General features: G+C 31.7%; 2 protein-coding genes across 2 annotated transcripts in view; one reads left to right on the top strand and one right to left on the bottom strand.

The window, feature by feature from the left end:
* LOC123711996 (carbonic anhydrase-related protein 10) overlaps positions 1–22,819 on the bottom strand; it is a 53,994-nt gene extending 31,175 nt beyond the window's left edge. Inside the window, exon 1 of the mRNA XM_045664896.1 lies at positions 22,713–22,819. The gene's annotated coding sequence lies outside the window, so the exon portion shown is untranslated. The remainder of the gene's footprint in view (positions 1–22,712) is intronic.
* On the top strand, positions 7,353–10,350 carry LOC123712254. The gene is made up of 4 exons (XM_045665262.1): positions 7,353–7,358; positions 8,805–8,881; positions 9,164–9,303; positions 10,208–10,350. Exons 1-4 carry the CDS (start codon positions 7,353–7,355, stop codon positions 10,348–10,350), a joined length of 366 nt encoding a protein of 121 aa, XP_045521218.1.
* Positions 22,820–23,082: the final 263 nt, after the last annotated feature.

Here is a 23,082-nt window from a genome sequence, read left to right as displayed (position 1 = left end):
CGAAGACTCCAAATGAAGGATTTTTTTCAATCTTCGTGGCGAAATATTTTGTCTAGTATTCCTGAATAAAGTTCCCGTTTAATTACTTAGGCATGTTAGTAGTAGTAGTAGTAGTAAGTTAACATAACTGATGAAAAGATTGAAATAAGCGTAATGTAGTTGTTATTTGCTTTTGTTGTAGATTCTTAATATATTATATATAAGTTAAATAGTGTTTCGTCACGCTTGGTTGTACGGAATACAATATTTAATTCTTTTGTAGCCTATTCGTCATAAGTAAATTCGGTTTTTACAAAAACACATTCTACACTATACATACCTAGGTAACACTGAAAATGTTTAGAAAATGAAAAAACGGCTTAATGTAGACAGTTGCCAATACTTTTATTATTTTTCGAAGTAATCTCCGTTCCTCTCTACACATCGTCGAATTCGATGGAACCACTGAGAAAAGCAGTGGAACCATTCTTCATCCTTAGTTCTTGGGAATAAATACAAGTCGTAGGGCGCCAGGTCAAGACTGTATGGCGGATGACTCATTATTTCGACCTGCCATTGTCAAATATTCACCAGTTGATGCGAAGTTGTTTCTGGTCGTCGGTTAAAGTATGGGGAATCCAACTGGTACAAAGCTTCCTGACTTCTAAATGTTTGTGTAATATTTTTTAAACTTGAGTCATACCAATGCCTAGGCTTGCCCGTATCTGCTGATAGGTCTCTCACTTGTCTTCCTCTACCATGCGTCGCACAGCACTGTTGTTATCTTCCGTGACGTCCCTCACGTGGATCATCATTGAGATTGCTACGTCCACGCTTAAACACGTTAACCCAATTTTAAATACTGGTACGAGATGGGGCTTCATTAAACTATGCTAATCACAGCCTATCATAGCTTTGTTGTTGAGTAAGCCCACAACGAAAGTTATAATAAATCATTGACCGAAAATCTTTTCGCGTTAGGTTCATTTTCAGGTGTAACAAGAGTTTTAGATTTGCCGCCAATTCACAAAAACAAATGACAAATGAATACAATATGCTATATTAGGTTACCAAAGAGTTCTAAAATTTAAATTCAAAAAAAGTTTTGTTTAGTAATGTTTCTAACTGGCCAGTTCTAAACATTTTCAGTGTTACCCACGTATATGGCAATATAAATAATGTGCCTTTATTTTATTATACATTTATTTACATACCCGAAGTCCTATAAAATATTTTACATTTGTCGAGTGTCAGTTATGGTAGTCTATTCTAGGTGATCTTAAACTTAGATTTTACGAATTTTCTTATTCTGTGGCTCCAGGTAATAAAATGAGTTATGTAATTTTTTTTAAACAGGGGGCAATCGGGCCGGAGGCTCACCAGGTGTTAAGTGATACCCGCCGCCCATGGACACTCGATGCCAGAGGGCTCGCAAAAGCGTTGCCGGACTTTTAAGAATTGGTACGTTCTTTCCTTGAAGGACCATAAGTCGAATTGTTATAAAAATGCTATAATTTGACTATATTTTAAAGAGATTTAAATTGTCGTCGTCGTTAGACCGTGTGGTTCTAGCCACATGTTCGAGTAGACATGTTAGATTTAAAAGTGATTGATGATTGACTAAATATAGTCGCTTAAACATAAATCTGTAATAAATATAAATCTCTGCGCATGGTCACCTCAAAATCCAATTCATATTTGACGTAATAGAGACCTAAGAATGAAAGAAAATCCTTATGATATTTTGGTGATAACCCTGAGTCCCTGTGTTGTGTGCAGCTAGTCCCTTACTTTTGACAATTAAGCGGTACTACAAAACAACAATAAACTATAAGAATATTACTAGTATTCGTTGAACAATAAGAATATTATCCGTTTCAGCATAGAACAGGTTGAAAAGATGTCGTTTAAGATTGTTAGTGAATGTATAAAGCTTTCAATCGTTACTAAAAATTTTGTTTTTGGAATGTGGTTATAGATGTGGGTGTCTCTGAAGGCGGCGATTGGGCGAAGAAAATGCGTTTTTTGCCCGTGGTCGGTGTTTTTTTTTAAAAATGTCCGCATATTGTTATTACGTATATTTTTTAAACCGTTAAAAGTTGTTTCATTACAATTAGTAGAGTAGCGAAAAGTTTTTATTAAAAAATGCACATATAGTTAGTTCTAGACTAGTTCTTTAAAAAGTTCACCTTTAAATTCGATTCGATAAATTTCGGTATAATCATTGTTTATTACTTAATTTTTAATAGCATAAGCTTGAAAAACTGAAATATCTTAAACAAAATTAATAGCCAAACAGTGACGCAGCACTACTTTGTTTTGAGTCAATGTGGGGTAATTAGCGGAGTAATTAATTCCGATTAACTGGCCCAGAATGGACTTAATGATATGGGATGACTCGTGTGAATCATTATGATAAGCCATCACAGAAATGTTCAAAGATAAAATGAAAGTAGCGGAGGCAATATCTTAAAATATATATTAAAATCTAAACCTACACTTTGGTGTTGGCTTTATGGCTTCAGAGTCTGTGAGAGAGAGGCTTTCAAGCCTGATGTCGAAGGTTCGGGCCCTGCCCTGCACCAGTGGAATTTCTGTCTATGTGCGCAACTTCCGCTCATACCGAGAAGGAAAACATCGTAAGGAAATCCGCTATGAATGCTATACCGATGGCGTGCGTGACCCACAGAAGGCCGATCATATACTTGCCTATTAGAAAAATAACAAAAGATCACGAAATAGAAATAGGGTCACTGGGTTGCGTTTTTAACACTTTGGTATTGATCTGTTTTAGATATCTTATTTATTTATTATTCTATTTTCAATATGAACATAAACTAAACAATTTCCAGATATAATAAAAAGCTTGCATTAAAAAACCTCGGGTTTTGGACGTCAGTTGATAACTGTTTTTTTAATTGAAATTCAATTAAGAATATCTTATATCAATGAACCAGATGACATCTAAATTCATCACAAATCATATTATACACAATAATCTATGTAAAGTATAAAGCAGATCCCACTTATTTTAACGGCGCAACACGAAGTGTCGCAAACACAAAGTTAAAGTGAAAATTCATAAAAAATACATTTGTTTATATTGCGTTCAATAAAGAAGCCGCAACAGGATGGCGTTAGAAAGAAAATTTAATCCGAAAGCTATAACTTTTGTAAAAAGTGCTCTTTACAAAGAGGCTCTACCGTGACTACGTCAAAAAGTTACCCCTATTGAAGCTGTGAGACCAGTTAACGAAAGATGGATGCGCAATATAAAAACACTTTTGCTTTTAAGATTTTTAGGTAGAAGGGAAAATTTTAAACATACATAGTCTAGCAGTATACAGACTAGCGTAAAAATAATTTCGTATTCCTATAGGTATAAGCATAAGGTATATATAACAAAAAACAACTTTACTAAAGATATTCCAACCCTGTTTGTTCTGGGTATATGGCCAGCTTCGCCTCACAAGGGAGCTTACTATGTCAGTGTATTTATTCAGGATACTAACAGTTGGCTCCATAATCTGGATATAATGGAAAGACTGGATCTATGGGTACCACGCAAAAACCATAGGCGGAAGTTTCAACTTTTGGACACTCCAACTTGGAGGAATAAAAAATATAATTTCTATCGAGGTAGACCAGTTAGGATTTTCAATATTTTTTAATTGTAGGATTATCGGTGTAGGTATTATTGTGTATATCGCATTAGTAGTGACTGTTAAGATATAATAATTACGTGGAAATAAATAGGTACAGCCAAAGAATACATAATATATTATGTATGAACCTTTATTGGTGCAAACATTTGCGTGAGGAAAATATCAATAAAAATTATTAAATATTTATAACTAAGTAATACCAACTTCGGCTGAGTTGTGTGAAGGTATGAAAGTGATGGTGTGTTTGTGGGGCGTGCTCATGATGCAGGTTATTCAAACATTATTAGTTTGTTAGTGTCTTTCTGTGGAAGTTGCAATTGACACATGAAAATTCATTTCCTATTTTAATCATAATACGCTGGCCCTCAGTTAATTAGCCCTTTGATGCTTATGTTGTTCTAAATAAATATCATTTCTCGCCATTTCTTGCCAATGGACGTGGTAAAATAAAAGGAATAATAAACTTATCTTTCTGAGTATTTCGACATGTAATATACGTCACATATTTTATTGAATTTATTAAAAAGTGAACGGTTACATTATTCTGGTAATATGATAACTTATTTCTTTCAGATTATATCCAAACGTAGTTCATAGTTAGAGTTGGTAATTTGGCTATGCATGGTGGTATGGACAACATACCGTGGTTAATTAATTTATCTTATTAAATAACAGCATATTTGTTATAAACATTTTTTTTGAAAATATCGTATCATTCACTTTAAATTATAGAACTGTCGTTAGAGATTGAGTATTTTAATAAAAATTCACATTATATATCTCTCGTGGCACTTCTTCTCGTAATGCTGCTCTTCAGCCTTCTGTACCTAACAAGCATCAAAGTTTGTATTAATAATGGCAGTTTTCAGTAGGTGTTTTCCTTCACATACGAGTGTGAGATAGAGAGCAAAAGTCATTTCTTGTATTGCATTAACACTTACTAAACATTTGTCTTAACATAAAACAAATTTGGTACTGTTCGGACACTTGAAACATGAAAACGGTTTGACTTGAAAAAAAATTCAATACAAAATGTTCGGTGTCAAATGGGTTTCGTAACTGTCATGTTGAGTGATACAAAGTTCGCCGGGTCAACAAGTGTTATATAGTGTAACTTCTACCAAAGTTTTATGTATTAAAAAATGTCCCTCATATGGGGACCGGCGTCTGTATGATTCGTTACCAAATAACTGTATCATTTATGAATAAATAATAGTATAAACACTTTCATTCTTATAACTATTGTAAATACATTTTTTTTCTGTAGGCTATATAATTGTACTACAACTACGTTAGTCTGTGTCAGATAATAACAAATACGCACTACAACCGTTTATTATTATTATAGTTATGTCAGTTTTAAATAGATAAATGCCACCTCCATAGGCATACATCACTGTACTGGATGGTTTATAAGTTTTTCGTGAAATTGAGTGTGGCGCCCCGCAGTTTAATATAACGACGCATCCGCTCGTTCGAACAACGCTCAACTTTCACACTTCACTTTTGAATATTTCAAACATTACTTTTTATTTCTGAACTTAATGGGATTTGTAAAAAAATGTAATATAGTTCTAGATTTATTGCATATTTGTTTAATTTACGTTTCTGTACTACATTATCTACTACTGATAAATGAAGAAATACAAATGAAGTTTTTTTGTCAATTTTCCATGTTTTCAAGTTACCATACCATGCTAAAGAAACAAACTAAATAAAACAAAAGCATGAGTGGTTGTGGGTGTGTGAGTATGGGTAAGGCTGTGACTGAATATAATCCAAAGTTTATTTTAAGCAAACAATTACTAGAGTGTGAATGGTTGTGGGTATGTGTTAGTGTGTAAGTGTAAAAGGGTGTATAACTGAATTTATTTAGCCTGAAACTCCGCAAAAGCCTCGATGATGTTGCTCCGCTTAAGTGCTCTAATCTATCAAATTAGAACAGGGGTAATTTATTTTTCATAAACAAATCTGTTTTGCTAAACTCTGATATATTCTACGATTTTTAATAATTAATACTATATTAAAATTTGGCATGATCAATTGTTGTTTTTTATATAATTGAGGGCAAACGGGCAGGAGGCTTACCTGATGTTATGTGTTACCGCCCAGCATAGATATATACTCACATCGCCAAAGGGCTTGCAAATGCTTTTTTGTCGTCTATTAAGAATTGGTACGTTCTTTTCTTGAGTCAAAAAATTTAATTATTTATTATTATCATCGATTCATTCCATATATTCACACTTATATTATTGAAGTTATACTTCTTTTGGCACGTTAGGGAAATATGTTGAAAGTAAATTTGTACGATGCGCGCGCACACTGTCACACAACACAAACACCCTGAAGTTAGCATAGCCAAATAAAAAATGTCCATTTCTTTAATTAGAATTTTTTCTTAATATATAGAAATATTTTTGTGATCTTTAAATAAACTTTATTACGAGATAAAGCGTTCTAATAAAACTTTCAATGTATTAAATACCTTTGTTAATGTTAGTGTCGTCTACAAACGCAGAATAAGGCGAATAATAAAAAAAATAACAAGATTTTTAGTAGTATGTACACGCGTTAGAAGTAAAACATCATAACTTCATATAGTGAGAGTGCATAACATATAAAATATTAACGTGTAACGTGTCAGCAGTGTAAAAGAGAAAAAAACAAAGTCATACAGCATTTAAAAGTTATAATTCTAATCCCATAATAATTAAGGTATAATTGAAAGTCGTCTAATCAAAATGCGGAACAGCGGGAAAATTATGAAATTGACACCGACAAAGTTTATTTTGCAGGTGACTTAAAATATGCTAATTTAAAACAGAGTTGGAAAACTCAAGTTTGTGACCTTATGAAAAAAGGGTTCGCCAACTTTTCACGAGTTCTTCTACAGAATCTTATTTTAATTTTAGTAAAATATCTAATATCTTTACTGTAAAACTAGACATTCGAAAATGAGCACAAATAATGAACCTAAAAACATTATATTATATATATTTATAATTAAAACAATTAGTTAATTAAATATATAAGATATATACCCTTGAAACAAAAATATATTTTCTATATTATTCATTAATTAGGTATTATTAGCAAAAAATCGTAAAAATAATAATACTATAAAATAATTGGTAAATTGTAATTACAATCACGCAAATAGATAAATAAAGTTAACGTAAAATGTACAATTGTGAATTATATTCGATGCGCTGGAAAATGAAGTCGCTCGTGTTTTGTTTTTTGTTTGTTTGTGCCAAATCGCAGGATACACAAAATGATTTGAGAAGTAAGAAATTTTGTCTATTTTGTTGTAAGAAAAATCTCTACAGTTTATATAAAGTTATATTCAATATTTTAATGAATCGTTAAGATATGACTTCAATCGAAGCTTTATAACATAATATGTTAAACATTATTTATTACACCGACACCTTTAATAATACTCTAATTAAATATCTAATATATCCACATTGGACGTAACAAAACGAGTAGTATATTGGTCATGTTCGGCAATATACAGTAAGATTAAATGCAGTTTTATTTCATTGCATTAACGACACGAGACATATTACACGAACAAATATTATTGTCTAGGACTAGGTAGTTTTCATATAAAATGTTATAAAAATAACCGTATTATTTTAGATTTACCAGTAATGGGAGAGCCTGGGGAGGTCTTCGACAACTTGCTCAACCAAATCGATAATGGAGGTAATTATTATTCTATAATGGAATACAAACTATATAGAGAAAGAAAACCATATTTTGTTTTCTCGATTGTGTTTTATAAAGCTCTACATAGAGCCTTCCTTATTCCTTATAGCCATTCCTTATTATAACCTTGATACCACGCGTTATCATACTTATTATTTTCGTATTCTTGTAGCTAACATATATTACATATAATCAATAATTATACTAAAGATGAAATACAGAATACGTATAAAATCCTTCAAATAGAAAAGGAAAAAAAGATTAAAAATAATTTAAGACGTAATACCTAATGCGGCTGTTCTGTTTGATGATGTAAAAGTTTATGTACATGAGGGTGTGAATGTGGTGAACTCATGATGCAGGCTCGCTATGGATCTTCTTAATACAACTTTTAAGCATATTCCGCGATAGCTTAACCAAGTCGAGGTTTGTGTTTTTCTCACAGTATGCTGCTACAAGTAAGAAGTTAGGTTTTCTTATTCCTTTGTTTTTTATTAATAATACATTGCTTTAAGATGGGATGGGAGGCATAAAGGTTTCAGTTCCTTACAAATGTTTGACTTCGGAAACAATTTCTCCCCTTAATGTAGTTTATAATGTTAGGGGACCATACCTTCAATTCAGTAAAATATATTTGTAAGTGAAGAATTTGTTTAACTTTCTCATAGTTAGATTAATATTAGTGTTGACTGTAAGAAATCACCAGATTAGTTAGTAACGTATAACGATACCAAGATGAAAAACGAATATCTTTTATTAGTATTGTCTTTTGTTAACATAGCTTTTACACATTGAAAGAAAACACTTTTTTAACCGGATTAAATCTATTTGTATTATTATAAACTTATAATAATTTTACATAATTTAATTGTTTTACAGCGTGCGTGGTCACGGTGATAATTATGAGTTTATAATAATACAAATAGCTTTAATCCGGTTAAAAAACTGTTTTCTATTTTTTATTAATTGAAACCAATTGTTACGATTGTGTACCATAAATAGTCTGGATAGTCTTTTGTATGTGGTATATATAGATTCTCATGATCGTTACCTAAAATTAATTGGTAATGTGACAAATAGAAATAATATAGCGCACTCGCGAGCCCTCTGGCATTGAGAGTGTCCATGGGCGGCGGTATCACTTAACATCAGGTGAGCCTCCTGCCCGTTTGCCCCCTATTTTATAAAAAAAAAAATAGAAAATCTAAGTAACCATTTCGAATAAGTCATGTTTATTTTTTTAATTATGATGTAAACCATCATTTTTAACCACTATTTAAAAATTCACGAATTTAAATTAAATATTTAGAGGACGAGATAGAACGGCCATGCAAATCTCTGGACAATCACTGTATAAGGAATTGGTTGCATGATCACTCAGGCTGTAAGAAAACTTATGGGTCCGTACCGGATCCCCTGCACAGGGCACAGGCCACCGAACAGGTTCCGAGAATTAACTTCACATTTAGTGCAATCGATGTTTCATACAATGGTTTGAACGGAAGAATTGAAGAGTTCTAGTAAGTCAAGTTGACTAATACAGATATTATATTTTGTATATTATAATAATTTCGTGTAAGCGAGAAACTCTCGCGTCAGCGTACTTTCACCTTTTACGTAATGCATGTAATATTATCAATTTTTGATTTTTTAAGAGGACCAAAATCATGCGCCTCCTTAATGACTTGGGGTACAAAATACAAGTCGTAAAGAGCGAAAGAAAATAATTTGGAGCTGTTCTAATTAGATTGGGCTGTGCAGCCGTAATTCGACAAATTTACCCTATTTATTTTTGATTTCAGTGTTAACAGAAAAACTGATCAAGTAGTGTTTGCAGTGGAGTTTCGTAACGTCGTTTTTCAAACAAATAACAGTTACAATATTTTCTACCGTCGTGCAAAGGAACCAGTTGTAACAAATTCTTATTATATTATCAGATTGAGTAAGTTACAATATATATATTGAGCTTGTGACTCTTAACTCTGTTCTTTCGGATTCCGGCTATGCTAATCTCAGTAAGGTAGTCAGGAAAGTATTAAAATTTTAATTTAAGTATTAAGAACAAAAGAAACAGCCAAACAAAATTGATAAAGCCATTATTAATGTATAAGCAAGTATGTGTTAATTCTCCTGCGTCTAAATATTACTTATAATGAAAAATTTCATTAAAATTATACTTTAAATTATTTCGTTACCGCCTCAGTGGTTTACGTAAATGGTATATCTGATAGTCCATGAATTCCCGCGAAACAATTGATTGCTTTTGATACTTCAGAAATTGTTTTATTGTATTTAAAACATTATTTTCCACAGGTTCAGTTATTGTGACAGCAACAATACCTCGGATTGACAACCTGCGTTACGACAGAAGCGAACACTTCACCTATTCAAATGATCCAACGTCATCCTTCATACTCGGTCCAACTACTTTCGCCCATAGAGGTATAAGATCTATGGATAAATTTTATGTATTTAGGGGTGGGTAGACTATGACTATGAGGTAATTTCTACAAGCACCAACCACATATTAAAAATGTAGATCAGTCCTAGGTGTGAGTGATGGTTCGCTATAAGTGTCGATTCTGAATCTTTGAAACCTCCTCTATCAACATCCGTGTATTGTATAGTTATAGTAATCCCTATTTGGAGAGAGTTAGGCTCTATAACTAACTTAGAGTTAACCATATATCTATTATGGATAAAGTTTTTTTAATCATAAAAATTGCGGTATTTAAAATAAAATTATAGAAACGTTCTTGTAATCCATATGGAAGCGTAGATTTAAAAAGTTACAGGACTGATTTTTATTAATGTGTATTAAACCTTTTCTTAAATAACTTCAACAGATCCAGTCGTCCAGAAAGTGGCCCTAGCTTTAATATCGAATCTGCCAGTCAACCTACGTGAGATTGTCATTAGCGAAGGGCCTTTCCTCATGGCAAACTTTATACAATACACTTTGTGTGACTTTGGTATCAAAGTTATTTGAGTATTTTCTTAATAATAAATGAATATGAAATTAATAAGTTCTTTCAATTTTTACATTACTTAAAAACACGTATTATGTTAGCTATCCAATGTTGTATCTTTGTAGACTTAATTAATGCGAAAGAAAGTTTGTTTACGCGGTTACTATTTTCGATAGATCTATGGAACTTAATCCGTGTTCAACTCTCGTTTATTGGGTCGTAAAGAATATAAATAAGAATTTAGTTTCCCTTTACAAATATACTAATTACACAAAAACCTATAATTAAGTGTGCAAACAAATAACAATTCTGTAGCTTATGTAATTGCTAACGTATAGGAATGAAGAATTAAAATTAAAATTGATTAAAACGCGCAATATGAAAAACGTCAGACTGGCTGTTTGAATTATCAAAAATCTATATTAAAATGATACTGACGCAAACTTTACAAGGTAGACAGAACGAGATATATTTGTGGTACTGGTAGTAAATGAAAATTTATATTTAACTTAACTTCATTTCTGACGTTCATCTTACATAGATCTTCTTCTTTCTTCATCTTTTTTATATAAATAAAGTTATTTTGAGTTTGAGTTTGTGAGAAGAACGCTTCTGAAGACCTTTGGCCACAAAAGTAAGACAACCCACGGGGCCGGGGCTATATTACGTATAATATATATACAGACCTAATTTTAAGTTTATTCCAATTTATTGGAGTAGTAAAGTTCATTCATGGTTCATTTTCGAACCAAACAACAAGATATCGATAACAATAGAGCCCTCGCTTTTTATATAATTTAAACTGTACGAATTTTTGCAACGAAATGTCAAAAGAACAAATAAGACATATGTTGGAAATTTGTTTAACATACTAGTATATATGACATCGCAAGCGTCAACGCCATAAGACCGGCTTACGGCGAAGATAATAAAAATAATGATTTTATCTTTATTCTTTATGAGTACAAACAGTAAAGTTTTCTTTAATTAGGAAAACTTTTTTATGTATACTTGTGTCAGAGCTCTCCTGCAAACTATTATTCCATAGCAAACTAAACACAGTGGAATTAACAATTACAATACATTGTTGTATTTTTGCAATTGTGAGTATGTATACATGTGTATGTAAGTGAGTGTTTGTGTGTGAAGTTGTATAGTAGTGGTGGTCTTAGTATTTGTACGGAAATTTAAATATATTGAAGTTATGTATAAAAACATAAGATACACATCTACATATAATTATTGTAATGAACTAGTGACCAGCCTTCCTAACTAAATAGATAAGATACCTAAATAGAGAAGATAAACTTATAGTCATTGTGTAACTATACGTATATTAATAAATATTGCAATCGTTATTAAAAGATACAAAATACCAGCTCTGTATTATTTATTGGATACAGCGTCTAATGCGCTGAGGCGATGAGAATTTGGAAAAACTGATCGTGGTTGGCATCACAAAAGGCAAAAGATTGCGTGGCCGTTCACCAACCAGATGGACCGATCAAGTGAAAGATTCATCGACTTCAAAGCTAAAAGAGGCCCTGGACAGAAACCGGTGGAATTAGATTGTCCGTTAAAGTCGTTCCCTTGATGACCGCGACGTTGAGACATGAGCGACCGACTGAAGAGAGAGAGACAATCTCTATTGTTGTTTCGATCTCGACAGTAATTTAAAAAGAAATCATCAAAATTAGACAAATATTTTAGCGTGAGAAACAACTATTAACGTTATATTAAGTCAAGGCACACTGTTAAAAAAATATTATTATAAATAATTACGTACACGCGTTTACACATCAATTTGTTATGATTACCTGCAATTATCAATAATCAATCCTAAAATATACTAGTAATGTAATTTATATATTGAGAAATAACTGTTTATCATATAATTGCTGAACTAATTTTAATTTTAAATTCTAGTTGACTTATTAACACGAAAGTCATAATTGTAAAGGACATGGTGAGAGCCGCGTAAAGTTCTACACGTATCACCTCGACGTCTGTCGACTGTTCTGTCTGTTCCACAGCTGAGCATTATTACAGTTTTTACAAGCTATCCACTATTTCCGAATTTCGACTTAAGGTGCTTTAAGAAAAGAGCGTATTAAATATTTAAAGGTCAGCAACGCACTCACTAGCTTTCTGCAATTGAGAGTGTCCAAAAAAAGAATCCGTGAATTGATAACCTATAAAAGATATTGCTTAGATAAAAAAAATGCGCTGGGAACTGTGCCCGGATCCTATATTTGTAAGAAATAAAATTATAAAAACAGTGGAGCTAAAAGATATGTAAAAAATAAAATCTTTATTTGCCGAAAATTCAATTAAAAGTCTCTGACTGAGTAAACCACCCTCTGTGTTTTTTGATAAGTGACAGACGAAAGTATCAAAAGTACATCATATTTAAATAATAGCTTATTGCTTAATTACTTTGCATACCGGTTAATTATTTTAACATGTCATACTCATTATAAAGATATATTAAGTATTTTTTTCTAGTTTATTTGCTTAATTTTATTTCAAGCAAAATGTGGGTTGCACTCTGTCTTGGGTTAGTAATTGGTAGTTTTGCACAAGATTACAAATCATTAGAGTCTGGTAAGTAACAAATTGTCGAATTGTTTTTATATTATACTACTATTACGTTAGTAAAACAATAATAATGTCTCATTACTTTTTTGCCTCAAATGTCGTTAATTTCTGTGTACGACATGATTCCTAGCGATGCTTCAGCGTATGAGCAAGCGATTGCGCCAATTCAAATTGAATAATCGCACGTGTTTCGTATGCATGTAATCTTTAAATATAATATAAGTCTGGGACATTCACTGAGTATAATATAATTTACTAACGGTTCATGCGCTAAAAATAATTTGTGTCATATATGATTTTGGCTGTTTATTCAATGGAAGCTCAAACGATTTATATCCGCTTTTGAAATATTTTATATTGATGATTAGCTCTCAAGTAAAAACGTGATAATAAATGAACTATCCAACATAAAAATATTATATTTAAACCGGTAGATATAGTATTAAATGCTAAATAGTGGTAAGTGAAAATGTGTGAAAACACTCTTGTGTTTTATTCATTTCTGACACATAGTGTCGTCCCCTTAATAGGGACTGTTAAACACTTTATCTTTATTATTAAGTAGGTTAAACTTAAATTACTTATTAATCTTAAGTTAGTCTAGATCGTAATCTCCAAAATCTTTTTATGAAGCAAGAGGTACCCAGTTACTCAAAAAAATTAAAAAGTAAGTATTGAACTTTTATTTTTCAGCCTTAAATTCCGATTTGGCATATCGTGATGTATTGAATAATTCTAGAAACGTTGACAACACTCAAAATTAGTAGTTAATCAACAAAAAAGTTAAACAGAAATAAAATTTCGTGTTTATCCACAAAATTGTCGGAAAGTAAAAATCATTTTGAAACGACTTGAATAAGGTATTCTAATTACGAATACACTACAAGCTTTTTTAAAAATTGATTGTGTAGCTTTTGAGATAGCCATGCATTTATGACCCTTCATATATGAATTCATTTTTGACAGGTATTTGAAGAATTTTTTTAATACTATTATTTTTCACCACCACTGTATTAGTGACAAGCATTTGCAAGAATTGCTGATAAAATAAAGGAAAATCATGTTTATGCATTTTGTCTGTGTAGCTTGCCGTCAACGTTACCATTGTGACCAAATGAAGACATACGTGCTGAAGTTATCAATGTTGTTTGCATAAATAGAGTTGTTAAAATGTGTTTCTGTGTTCCATTTTTAAAAACACTGACGCAATCAAAATATAATATTGTTTCAACTCAAACATCGTCGTGCATAAGACCAAAACACTTATTTTTCTCCGGGATACAATATAACTTATTGAGTTGAATTGGTTGCAGGTTATAGCGTATTCTGTCAGTGTTTTATATATAATATATAAAAAAAAACTATCACAGATCTTCAGTAAAATTTGACAACCCGTACGTAGTATTGTCTTATGTTAACATAGCTTTTACACATTCAGAAAACACTTTTTAAACGGATTGAAGCTATGTATTATTATTAAAAACTTATAATTATAACTGTCGCCTGTCTTACATAGGGCAAACTAATGCAATATGTTCAGCAGACTCAAAGAGCACATTGCGGACATAAAACATAGACGACATATTGTATAGATCATCATATTTGTATAGACACACAAAACTAATGAAGTTCAAGTGTATTGTTTTTTGTTAGCAGAGCTTTTACTCATTGAAAGAAAAGTCTTTTTTACCGGCTTGAAACTATATATTATTCCGACGTTTCGCGTGCTTTTCAGCGTGCGTGGTCACCGTGACTGAAGACAAAAGGTGTTGAATGTCATAAGTATCACAGCTGCAGAGAAAGTTGTGTTATTTGTATTTATTGCCCCGAAGTTGATATCGACTAAAAGATGACGGGTTTTTGCAAAAATGACTCATAGTGTCCTCTATTTTCGCGGATTGTTTGTCTTGGGGTTTTAATTTGGATATTATTGGATCCCAGGTGTTTAATAATTTTAAGCCGTCTTCTCTATTGAAATTGGGGTGTTTTTTTATTTAAATGGCTTTACCAATCTTGGGAAGAATCTTTTTTCTTTCGCAAGTACTTTCGGTTGGTCAAAGCCTATGTAATAATTAGGCCTATCTATTGTGTGTTCACAGACTGCTGATTTTGTGAGTCGTCTATGTCTTATGTCCGCAATGTGCTCTTTGAGTCTGCTGGACATATTGCGTTTAGTTTGCCCTATGTAAGACAGGCCACAGTCATAATTATTAGTTTTTAATAATAATACATAGCTTCAATCCGTTTAAAAAGTGTTTTCTTAACCCGTATGTAATTTTAGTAATGGAAAAGTTAAATATAATCTAATCAAATTTATATTCAGCATAAATAGAAAAACAAATAAACTGGTGTTGGCAGCTCAGATGAGTAATATAGTATCGTGTATACGGTCAGCCTATTTTAGATTCCATCGTCGAGCTCAAGAAACGATCGTGCGAAGCACCCCAGCGAGGGTCCAGTTTGGCAAGGAATCCATATAAAATACATGCTGCCTAAACTTCATAAATAAACCTAAATTATTAAGTTTCTGTCAATATCGTCGATAATTACTGAAGGCCCTATCCCAGCACGCATTGCTGAGTTAGTGTCTCGGGGTGGACTGCGGTACGCAATGGAGAGGTGAGGAGAGGAGAGCGCTGAGGCGCGCCGGCCCGTGATAACAATTAGTTATGTAAAACGTGAAATTAATGTAATTTTATCAATTCTTTTTTGAATTTGAATACTTGGCTTGCGATAATATATAGCGTCTAAATTTCAAAGTCATGTTCTACATTTTCGTCATAAAATGAATTCAAAGTGTCAATAATTGGCTATGTTTGGATTTTTTTTCTATCGAGCGAAGTTATTTAAACCGTGTATCGGTATATCTTTCAAGATGGATACATAAACTACTCAACTCCACCATATATTTTTTCCATGCAATACTTCAAGAAACGATGACAAAAAATGGAAAGAAACAATGTACTGTTTTGGAGTTGTGCGACCGTATAGGCCTTTAAAGAAAATTACACTCGTACTATTCTTTAAAAATATTCACCTTAGTGTTATGAATTCAATAATGTTTAATTCCTTCATAGACAACAAGCGATGCTTGGACAACAAGTATGTGCTTTCTGACACCGGCTGGCGTCTGAGTCTATTTTAGATCTAAGAACATTCGAACACCTGTCAAAATAACAATTGTTTTTTTCTAAATTGTTTCTTTTCAGCCGACTGACAATTATAATACCGAATTTGAATGACCTTAGACTGGACCAAGCCGAGATACTCTCATACATTGAGACTCCTTCTCCCATAAGGACGGTGAATGAATGACGGCTTTTGCTAGCACAGGTATACAAATTATTTTGTTTTTCAGCACCTATAGACGATCTTTTCCTAAATTCCGTTGAACAGGAGACGTCTTTTCCAAATTAATGAATACCTCAGCCCACATAAGCTAGTTACTTCAGAAATTCTTTGTCTATGTCGTTGTTTGACTCGTCTATCGACTTATTAAAATTTTAAAAACTATGAAACTATTAAAACACTTTATAACATATTCTGAGAGGAAAAATATGAGTGAAATTACAAATATGGGGGTCAATTTTTAGACCTTTTCATGTTCTCTTTTCTTTGTATTCAGTTAATAAAATAATCTATAATTGTTTAACGTTTTAAAGATTACACAAATATAGTGAACCAGTATTTTTTTTAAATTTGTCCCCGGTTCTACGATATGATTGGAATTATTGTTAAATTATCGCGAGATATTTCACTCTTGACTGAGAAAATTTGATTATACCTGGATTGATATTTATGTATTTTAGATACGTTGTTTTATATAATTCGAGTTGAATCTTCTATAACCAGTTTATCAATATACCTAAATACCTCTACCTCTGACTTATGTACAACCTTTTAATATTTCAGATTTAGTCATGGAACTAACTGTAATGGAGTTCTTCGTAGATTAGCCAGCAAATCAAATCGACGAGTTGTATTTGGAGTCTAATTTCTTTATAATTAATTTTATACAATACACTCTATGCGATTTTGGACTAAAGCCATCATAACTCCGAGATATGTAATAATTAATTATGATTTCAAAACATTTATTTTCAATCGACTCCAATAATCCAAAACTCAATCTTAATAGGCCTTTGTGTGTTTTAAAAAACAGTTTCCCATCAAAGTAATCCCTTTAACAGATGAAACAAAGTTTAAGAATTATTGATTTATTACTGAATTACGTGAAAAAGTTTCTCACTATTCTGTGATTAAATGTTCAAAACTAAGCAAGTAGTCTTTATCAACGAAGACTTCATAGCATTTGAAGTGATAAGAGTCCATACTACGCCGTAATCTAATATTAGGTCCTTACATATGAAATTGGCGTTTTGTATGAGAGGAACAATTTCTTATGCGACACCGCCACCATACATTATTAAAGAGAGATGCAAAGAAAATAAAATAAATGATAATGATAATGAAATGAAACATGGCTTTCGAAAAACAAATGCAAGAGTAAAAATTGAATTTGGAATTATTAACCAAATAGGGGGATTTTTGAGATCAAAAAGGCCAGTACGACAAAAGGCCGATTTCATATGTAAGGGCCTAATATTAAAAAAAAGTTGGTACGGTTTAAATATCCTCGTACCTGAGTAATCAAAGCTGGATTCCGCCATGCAATAAGCATGTATTTACATTTTATGTCAATTCTTAAACGAGTATTAAAACTTACCAAGACTTACCGTAACTTAACTTTTGCTTTCCAAGATTCTTTAAACACAACCTACGCAACAAGATATTTTTTTTTATTATTCTAAATAGTGTTAGTTATTTAGATTAGATTATAAGCTAAACAATTATGTTACACGGAAGAATAGGAAGGAAGAGGTGGCTATTTCATACCTTCTTCGTTCCTTGCAACCAACAAGTTATTTATATTTCAGTAAGATTTTCTTTTCTCTCTTTCCTCTTGATAAAAATTTGCAGTAGGAAGCAGCAGTGGAAAAAAGGGCTAGGGCAAAGGTAGGTAGATAGGCCAATAAGCACCGCAAACATGGGTGATTTAATAAAAATAAAACATCAGTTGCACTATAACCTTTTTAGGTCTGCGCCTCAGATCTCTATATCTTTTTCGCAATGAGCGATAGTTTCCTTCACAGTTCAAATGAATGAACGCTCACAAACAAATAAAGTTAATACACAGGTGGGAATCGAATCTCAGCAATAAGAGTAGCACGCTAAAACAACTACGCATACACTGCTCTGCATAGTTATACACTTCCGGATATATTCCCATTAAACCTTTATCTATTATCACTACCCGATATCGGATTCCTTATTCAATATAATTAACGAAAGGAAATACGTACTAATAATTTTAAATTAATTAAAACATAATTAGAATGTAGATCTAAAATAAAACAAAAGGATTTGCACAATTACGCTAATACAATAAATAAAATAAAACTAATTGCCATGAATATCCTATCCTATTACAATGCATAAATACAATATCTACATATTAAATTGAGATGTTTCGACTTTGAGTTTATGTTAAACGTTACGTAATGCTTATTAGGTATGCTGATGCTGGTAGGTTTCTTGGTTAGACTGCCCGCCTGGTGTATATATATAATCTTCGAAACCAAAAGTTTATTAGTAATGAAAGCTACTATACAATACAAATTACACCTCTTAATGTCAGAATAAAAAAAAACATTTGTCGATTTTTCGACGATATTTCTAGATATTAATTATTATATATAGAATCCTGTTAAATATAATTAATTATTGATTATAAGTATACACGAAGTGCTATTAGGAATTTAATCTTCGTCGATCATTGTACGTGAGCTGCAGGATGAACATAATAATTTATTTTATTTTATTAAAAAGTGTTTTCGGCCAGGATTGGATTTCTAAGCCAGGTAAAGTTTTTTTATACATGACCTGGATAAGGCTATTCGCTGAGATTTAAATTAAAAATTGTAATGTTGCCACATTAAAAGGCTTATAAAATTATATAAAAAATCTGGTATAATTTACTATACATTATTTCTCTTTTATATTTAATATATTATAATGATCAATCAATGAATCAAATCTTACAATTTATTATTTATATATTATTTCTAACTTTTTTTGTATAAGTAGATAATAATTATTAACTGTGTCTTATGTTTGAATGTGTATTCCGTTTTTAGCTTTTCTGTATAATGTATTATTAGATAATGTATGATAAGTAGTAAGGAATACTGAAAATGAAGAAATAAATAAATAATTATTTTCTTTATAGAAATAGATCTTCCAACTCATTACAATAGGCAGTATGACAATATTGATGGATTAAAACCAAAAGATCCAATAGAAGATCTAACTTCCTCAAGTAAAAATGGTAAGACCTAATATTGAATCGTAGATTATACATGCGATATATTTTTTAAAGAAGTTACAGGAAGTTACAGAGTACCAGCGCTGTGTCTGTTATCGTATTGAAAATTGTTATTTCGTTTCTATACAAACTAGGATTATTGTATGTTGTTTTAAAATTTTCAGGTATAGACATATTATCTCTTTATAATGGACAAAAGGATGGATCGAACAATACCGATTCGATCATACAAAATCTGGTTGAATTAGGAAAAAATGGTAAGGTCCAAATTTTTATAAAAGACAAGTGATAAAAGTAAAAACAAAACACTAGTGGCACCAGAATTCGTTAGACTAGTTTCTGCATTCGTTTCCTAGATAGTATTTCTTTAGAAGAATAGTGATCAGCATTCCGACATACACCGTCCATTTAAATTAAATAAAATCAGATATTATTTGTAGATGATATATAAAGTTTGCCCACAAGTCTCTCAGAAATTAAGAATTAGTTTTAATTAGGACATAATTCATCACATAAATTATATATCTCTAATATTGTATAAAGTGTTATATTTAATGTTTTCCAAACCGGAGAGCAAAATTCTAAATTAATACCTATGTAAAATCTAGTTTGCTTTAATTCCGACTTAAAAATTTTCGAATTCATAAATTAAAATAAACATACATTATATTAACCTTCATGATTCTCATCTTTTCAGCTACGCAAGACGACACAGACTATGTTGAGCGACCCTGTAAGATATTCGACAAAAACTGTATACGTCGATATTTCGCCGCTCATAGTCTGTGCACACCAAAGTACCAGGCAGTTCCGGAGCCGGTCTACCGATCCCAATCCACCTTGTACCTACCCAGAGTAAACACTACAGTAAATTCTCTTGATATATACTACACTGGCGCTACAGCCAGGATCATAGAATTCTAGTAAGTGCCCTTTCCACGCGTTATTCGCGAATCGCGTTTTCACCTGAACTCTGTTCCAATAACGATTGCAACTAAGTTAGAGACTTCAATGTCGACTTTTAATGCGATTTTATTGCATCATCAGTGCTACTCATACAATATTCGATATCAGCTTAGAAAGATTCAGAGTATCAACGCTGGGTTTAAATTTAGAATAAATAAATAAAACAGGAATATACATATAAACAATATAGTCTATGGACTAACAATTGAATAAATGAATCATTCTCTCAATTTCAGCGTAAACAAGAAGACGAACCGTCTTCTTTTGGCATTTACTTTTACGAACTTCACAGCGACTGCTGAGAACAACTATTTTAGATTTAACCGTCGTGGCAAAGAGCCCGTTGTTATAAGATCATCTCGTATCTTTTTTCAATATTGTAAGTATTAAAATAAGTATCATCACAGTATCTATATAAATAAAAATGAATTAAAAAATATGCTTCTAAGCACAAAACTCGAAGAGGGTAGGAAAAAAAATAGAAAAATTACATAGAGAACCCTCCAGTTTCATGAAAAATCACCATGATTGTCACCTTTAGTTTTTATATAGTTGGAAAATTTTTGAAGACCTGCCAAAAACTGTAAATTCTAGAATAAGGTGTAATATGCGTTGTTGGAATTCGGGGCCCTGCATGCAAGAAAACTCATCATGATTTGACAGACTTTTTTGTACTTATAAGCACTTTATGTATTAAGTTTCTTGTTAAACTATCAGTTAGACGGATAACGTTCTTCCCACTCATCTATCGTGTTGTTCCTTGTTTTTGGTTAACGCAAGTAAAAACTTCTTGAACTTATATTATCTCGTTATTATTAAATTTTCGTTTCGAGTGCTCTTTAACAAGTTAACAAATAACTCATCAATAAATAAATTAACTAACTAAATCTAAATGATCGCCATATATTTCCGCGAAGTTATTTTTATAAACTTTTATTGGCTGCATAACTTCAATCTGTTCTGTGATTGGTTTCACCTTGAGCGTGCAACTCTCATCCTATAACACGGAAAGAGAATCCAAAACTTTTAGGATAGCGTGAACAGGAGGCTCACCTTGAGATGCCTATATTAACGAATAGTCATGAAACAGATACAGAAATCTGCAACTGGTTGGTTTTTTATTCAAATGTACTAAATTTTTTTTATTACAGTTTCCCTAACCTCAACAGTGATGATTCCTAATTTAAGCAATCTAAGGCTTGACATGAGCGAAATGTTCTTATACTCAGAAGACCTAGCCCCGAGAGTTATACTTGACCCCTCTATATTTGAAAGCACAGGTTATCATTTCTTTTTTTTTATCTTTTCACCCTGGTTCCATATTCCAAAATGACATTATGAACTGTAGATTGTTCTATAATGTAGTATGATGAAGAAGACTGATCACCTACTTGCCTTTTAGATTAACAAATCATGAAACAGATATACAAAACTGAGGCGCAGACCTAGAAAGGTTGTAGCGCCACTGATTTTTTTCTTTTACATTGTTCTTTAGACACAAAATTAAGTTATTGCATTTTAGTAACACAGTAGTATTTGTTGTTACTTTAAAGATTAACAAAGCGTATGATTTTCATTGATAAATGTCGTCGTAGCTTATATCAAAATAGTTTTGGTCTGGTATTAGAGCAATTCCTTTAAATGGTTAATAATACGTGTTTATAAATATTTTCAAAATAATATTTCCTTTTCAGACCCGAATGTTCAAAGAACTTTAGTGGAATTACTACTACGACCGGATATGAATTTACAAGAAGCTTTTCTGATTAGCGCTAACTTCTACGCCAACACCTTTATACAGCAATCCATCTGTGATTTTGGATTGATACTGTCATAATTATATATTATTCTCGACTTTTCTCCATTTTTTCTATAAATTTTTGATGTTATCTATGAAACACATTTTTAGGACGCATGTTTATTAATTATTTTTATATTGACTCTTATATTTGTTCTATTATTTCCTTATAATAAATGCATATATTTTTATTGGGACTAAGAAAGGTAGAATGTACACAATTGTACGCGTAACTATACATGTTTCCAAGTTAGCCGGTACAGTGATATTTAAAACATTAACGATTCTTATTATCTATATTAAAATAAATCATTGTCCTAAGTATTTAAATTACACTTAAACCGAGAGAATATGAAACCAAAGATCTAAATTTAATTTATATAATAAAACCGTCGCGTTACTAATTAATTTCGAATATTAAACTTTAAGACCGATGTTTCACGTGCAAGCTACCAGGGTCATGGGAACTGTTTTTTATGTAACATTTAGTAAAATCTTCTGTAAGTCTTGTTTTAAAAACAATTTTGCAGCGTGAAAGATATAATCACTATATATACAATTTTAAATCTCGTAAATCCAAAATATGTAAAGTTGAAATCTATAAAGTATATGGAGAATATTATATTATAACTCACCTAAATAAAACTTTAAAGTGGGCTACTATTTTAGTTTTTCTAAGAAAGCACTAAAACGTATACACGACAAAAGTTTTTCGCGATTACGTGAAAATTCGCAACTAAAGATACATCCGTCTAACGCGACAATCCGCGGTCAACTGAATATATTCAGCTTTCCTCTGCTTGTCTCCACTTTCATGAAATGAACTCAAAGCGGTCACATTTTAAAATAACAGCCTAAGCACCATTCAATATTCACTGTACTTTGAACTGTATATACAAGTATTAAGCTGTAAAATTGCGTTAGTAAAAAAATGTTTTTAAAGTACAACGCTGTTTGTTTGGGAGGGTCGCAGAGGCGGGAATGAGACCGTTGAAAAAAAAATAA

The sequence above is a fragment of the Pieris brassicae genome, chromosome 7 (genome assembly GCF_905147105.1).
Source record: "Pieris brassicae chromosome 7, ilPieBrab1.1, whole genome shotgun sequence".
Taxonomy (NCBI): domain Eukaryota; kingdom Metazoa; phylum Arthropoda; class Insecta; order Lepidoptera; family Pieridae; genus Pieris; species Pieris brassicae.
Note: the sequence above shows the minus strand (reverse complement) of the source record. Positions and strands in the feature narration are given on the sequence as shown.

What these genes read in the sequence shown, in the direction of transcription:
- LOC123712254 (XM_045665262.1), top strand. An exon ending in GGAAGAATTGAAGAGTTCTA is followed by an intron (nt 8,882 to 9,163) that starts GTAAGTCAAGTT and finishes TTTTGATTTCAG; the next exon opens with TGTTAACAGAAAAACTGATC. An exon ending in TTATTATATTATCAGATTGA is followed by an intron (nt 9,304 to 10,207) that starts GTAAGTTACAAT and finishes TAACTTCAACAG; the next exon opens with ATCCAGTCGTCCAGAAAGTG.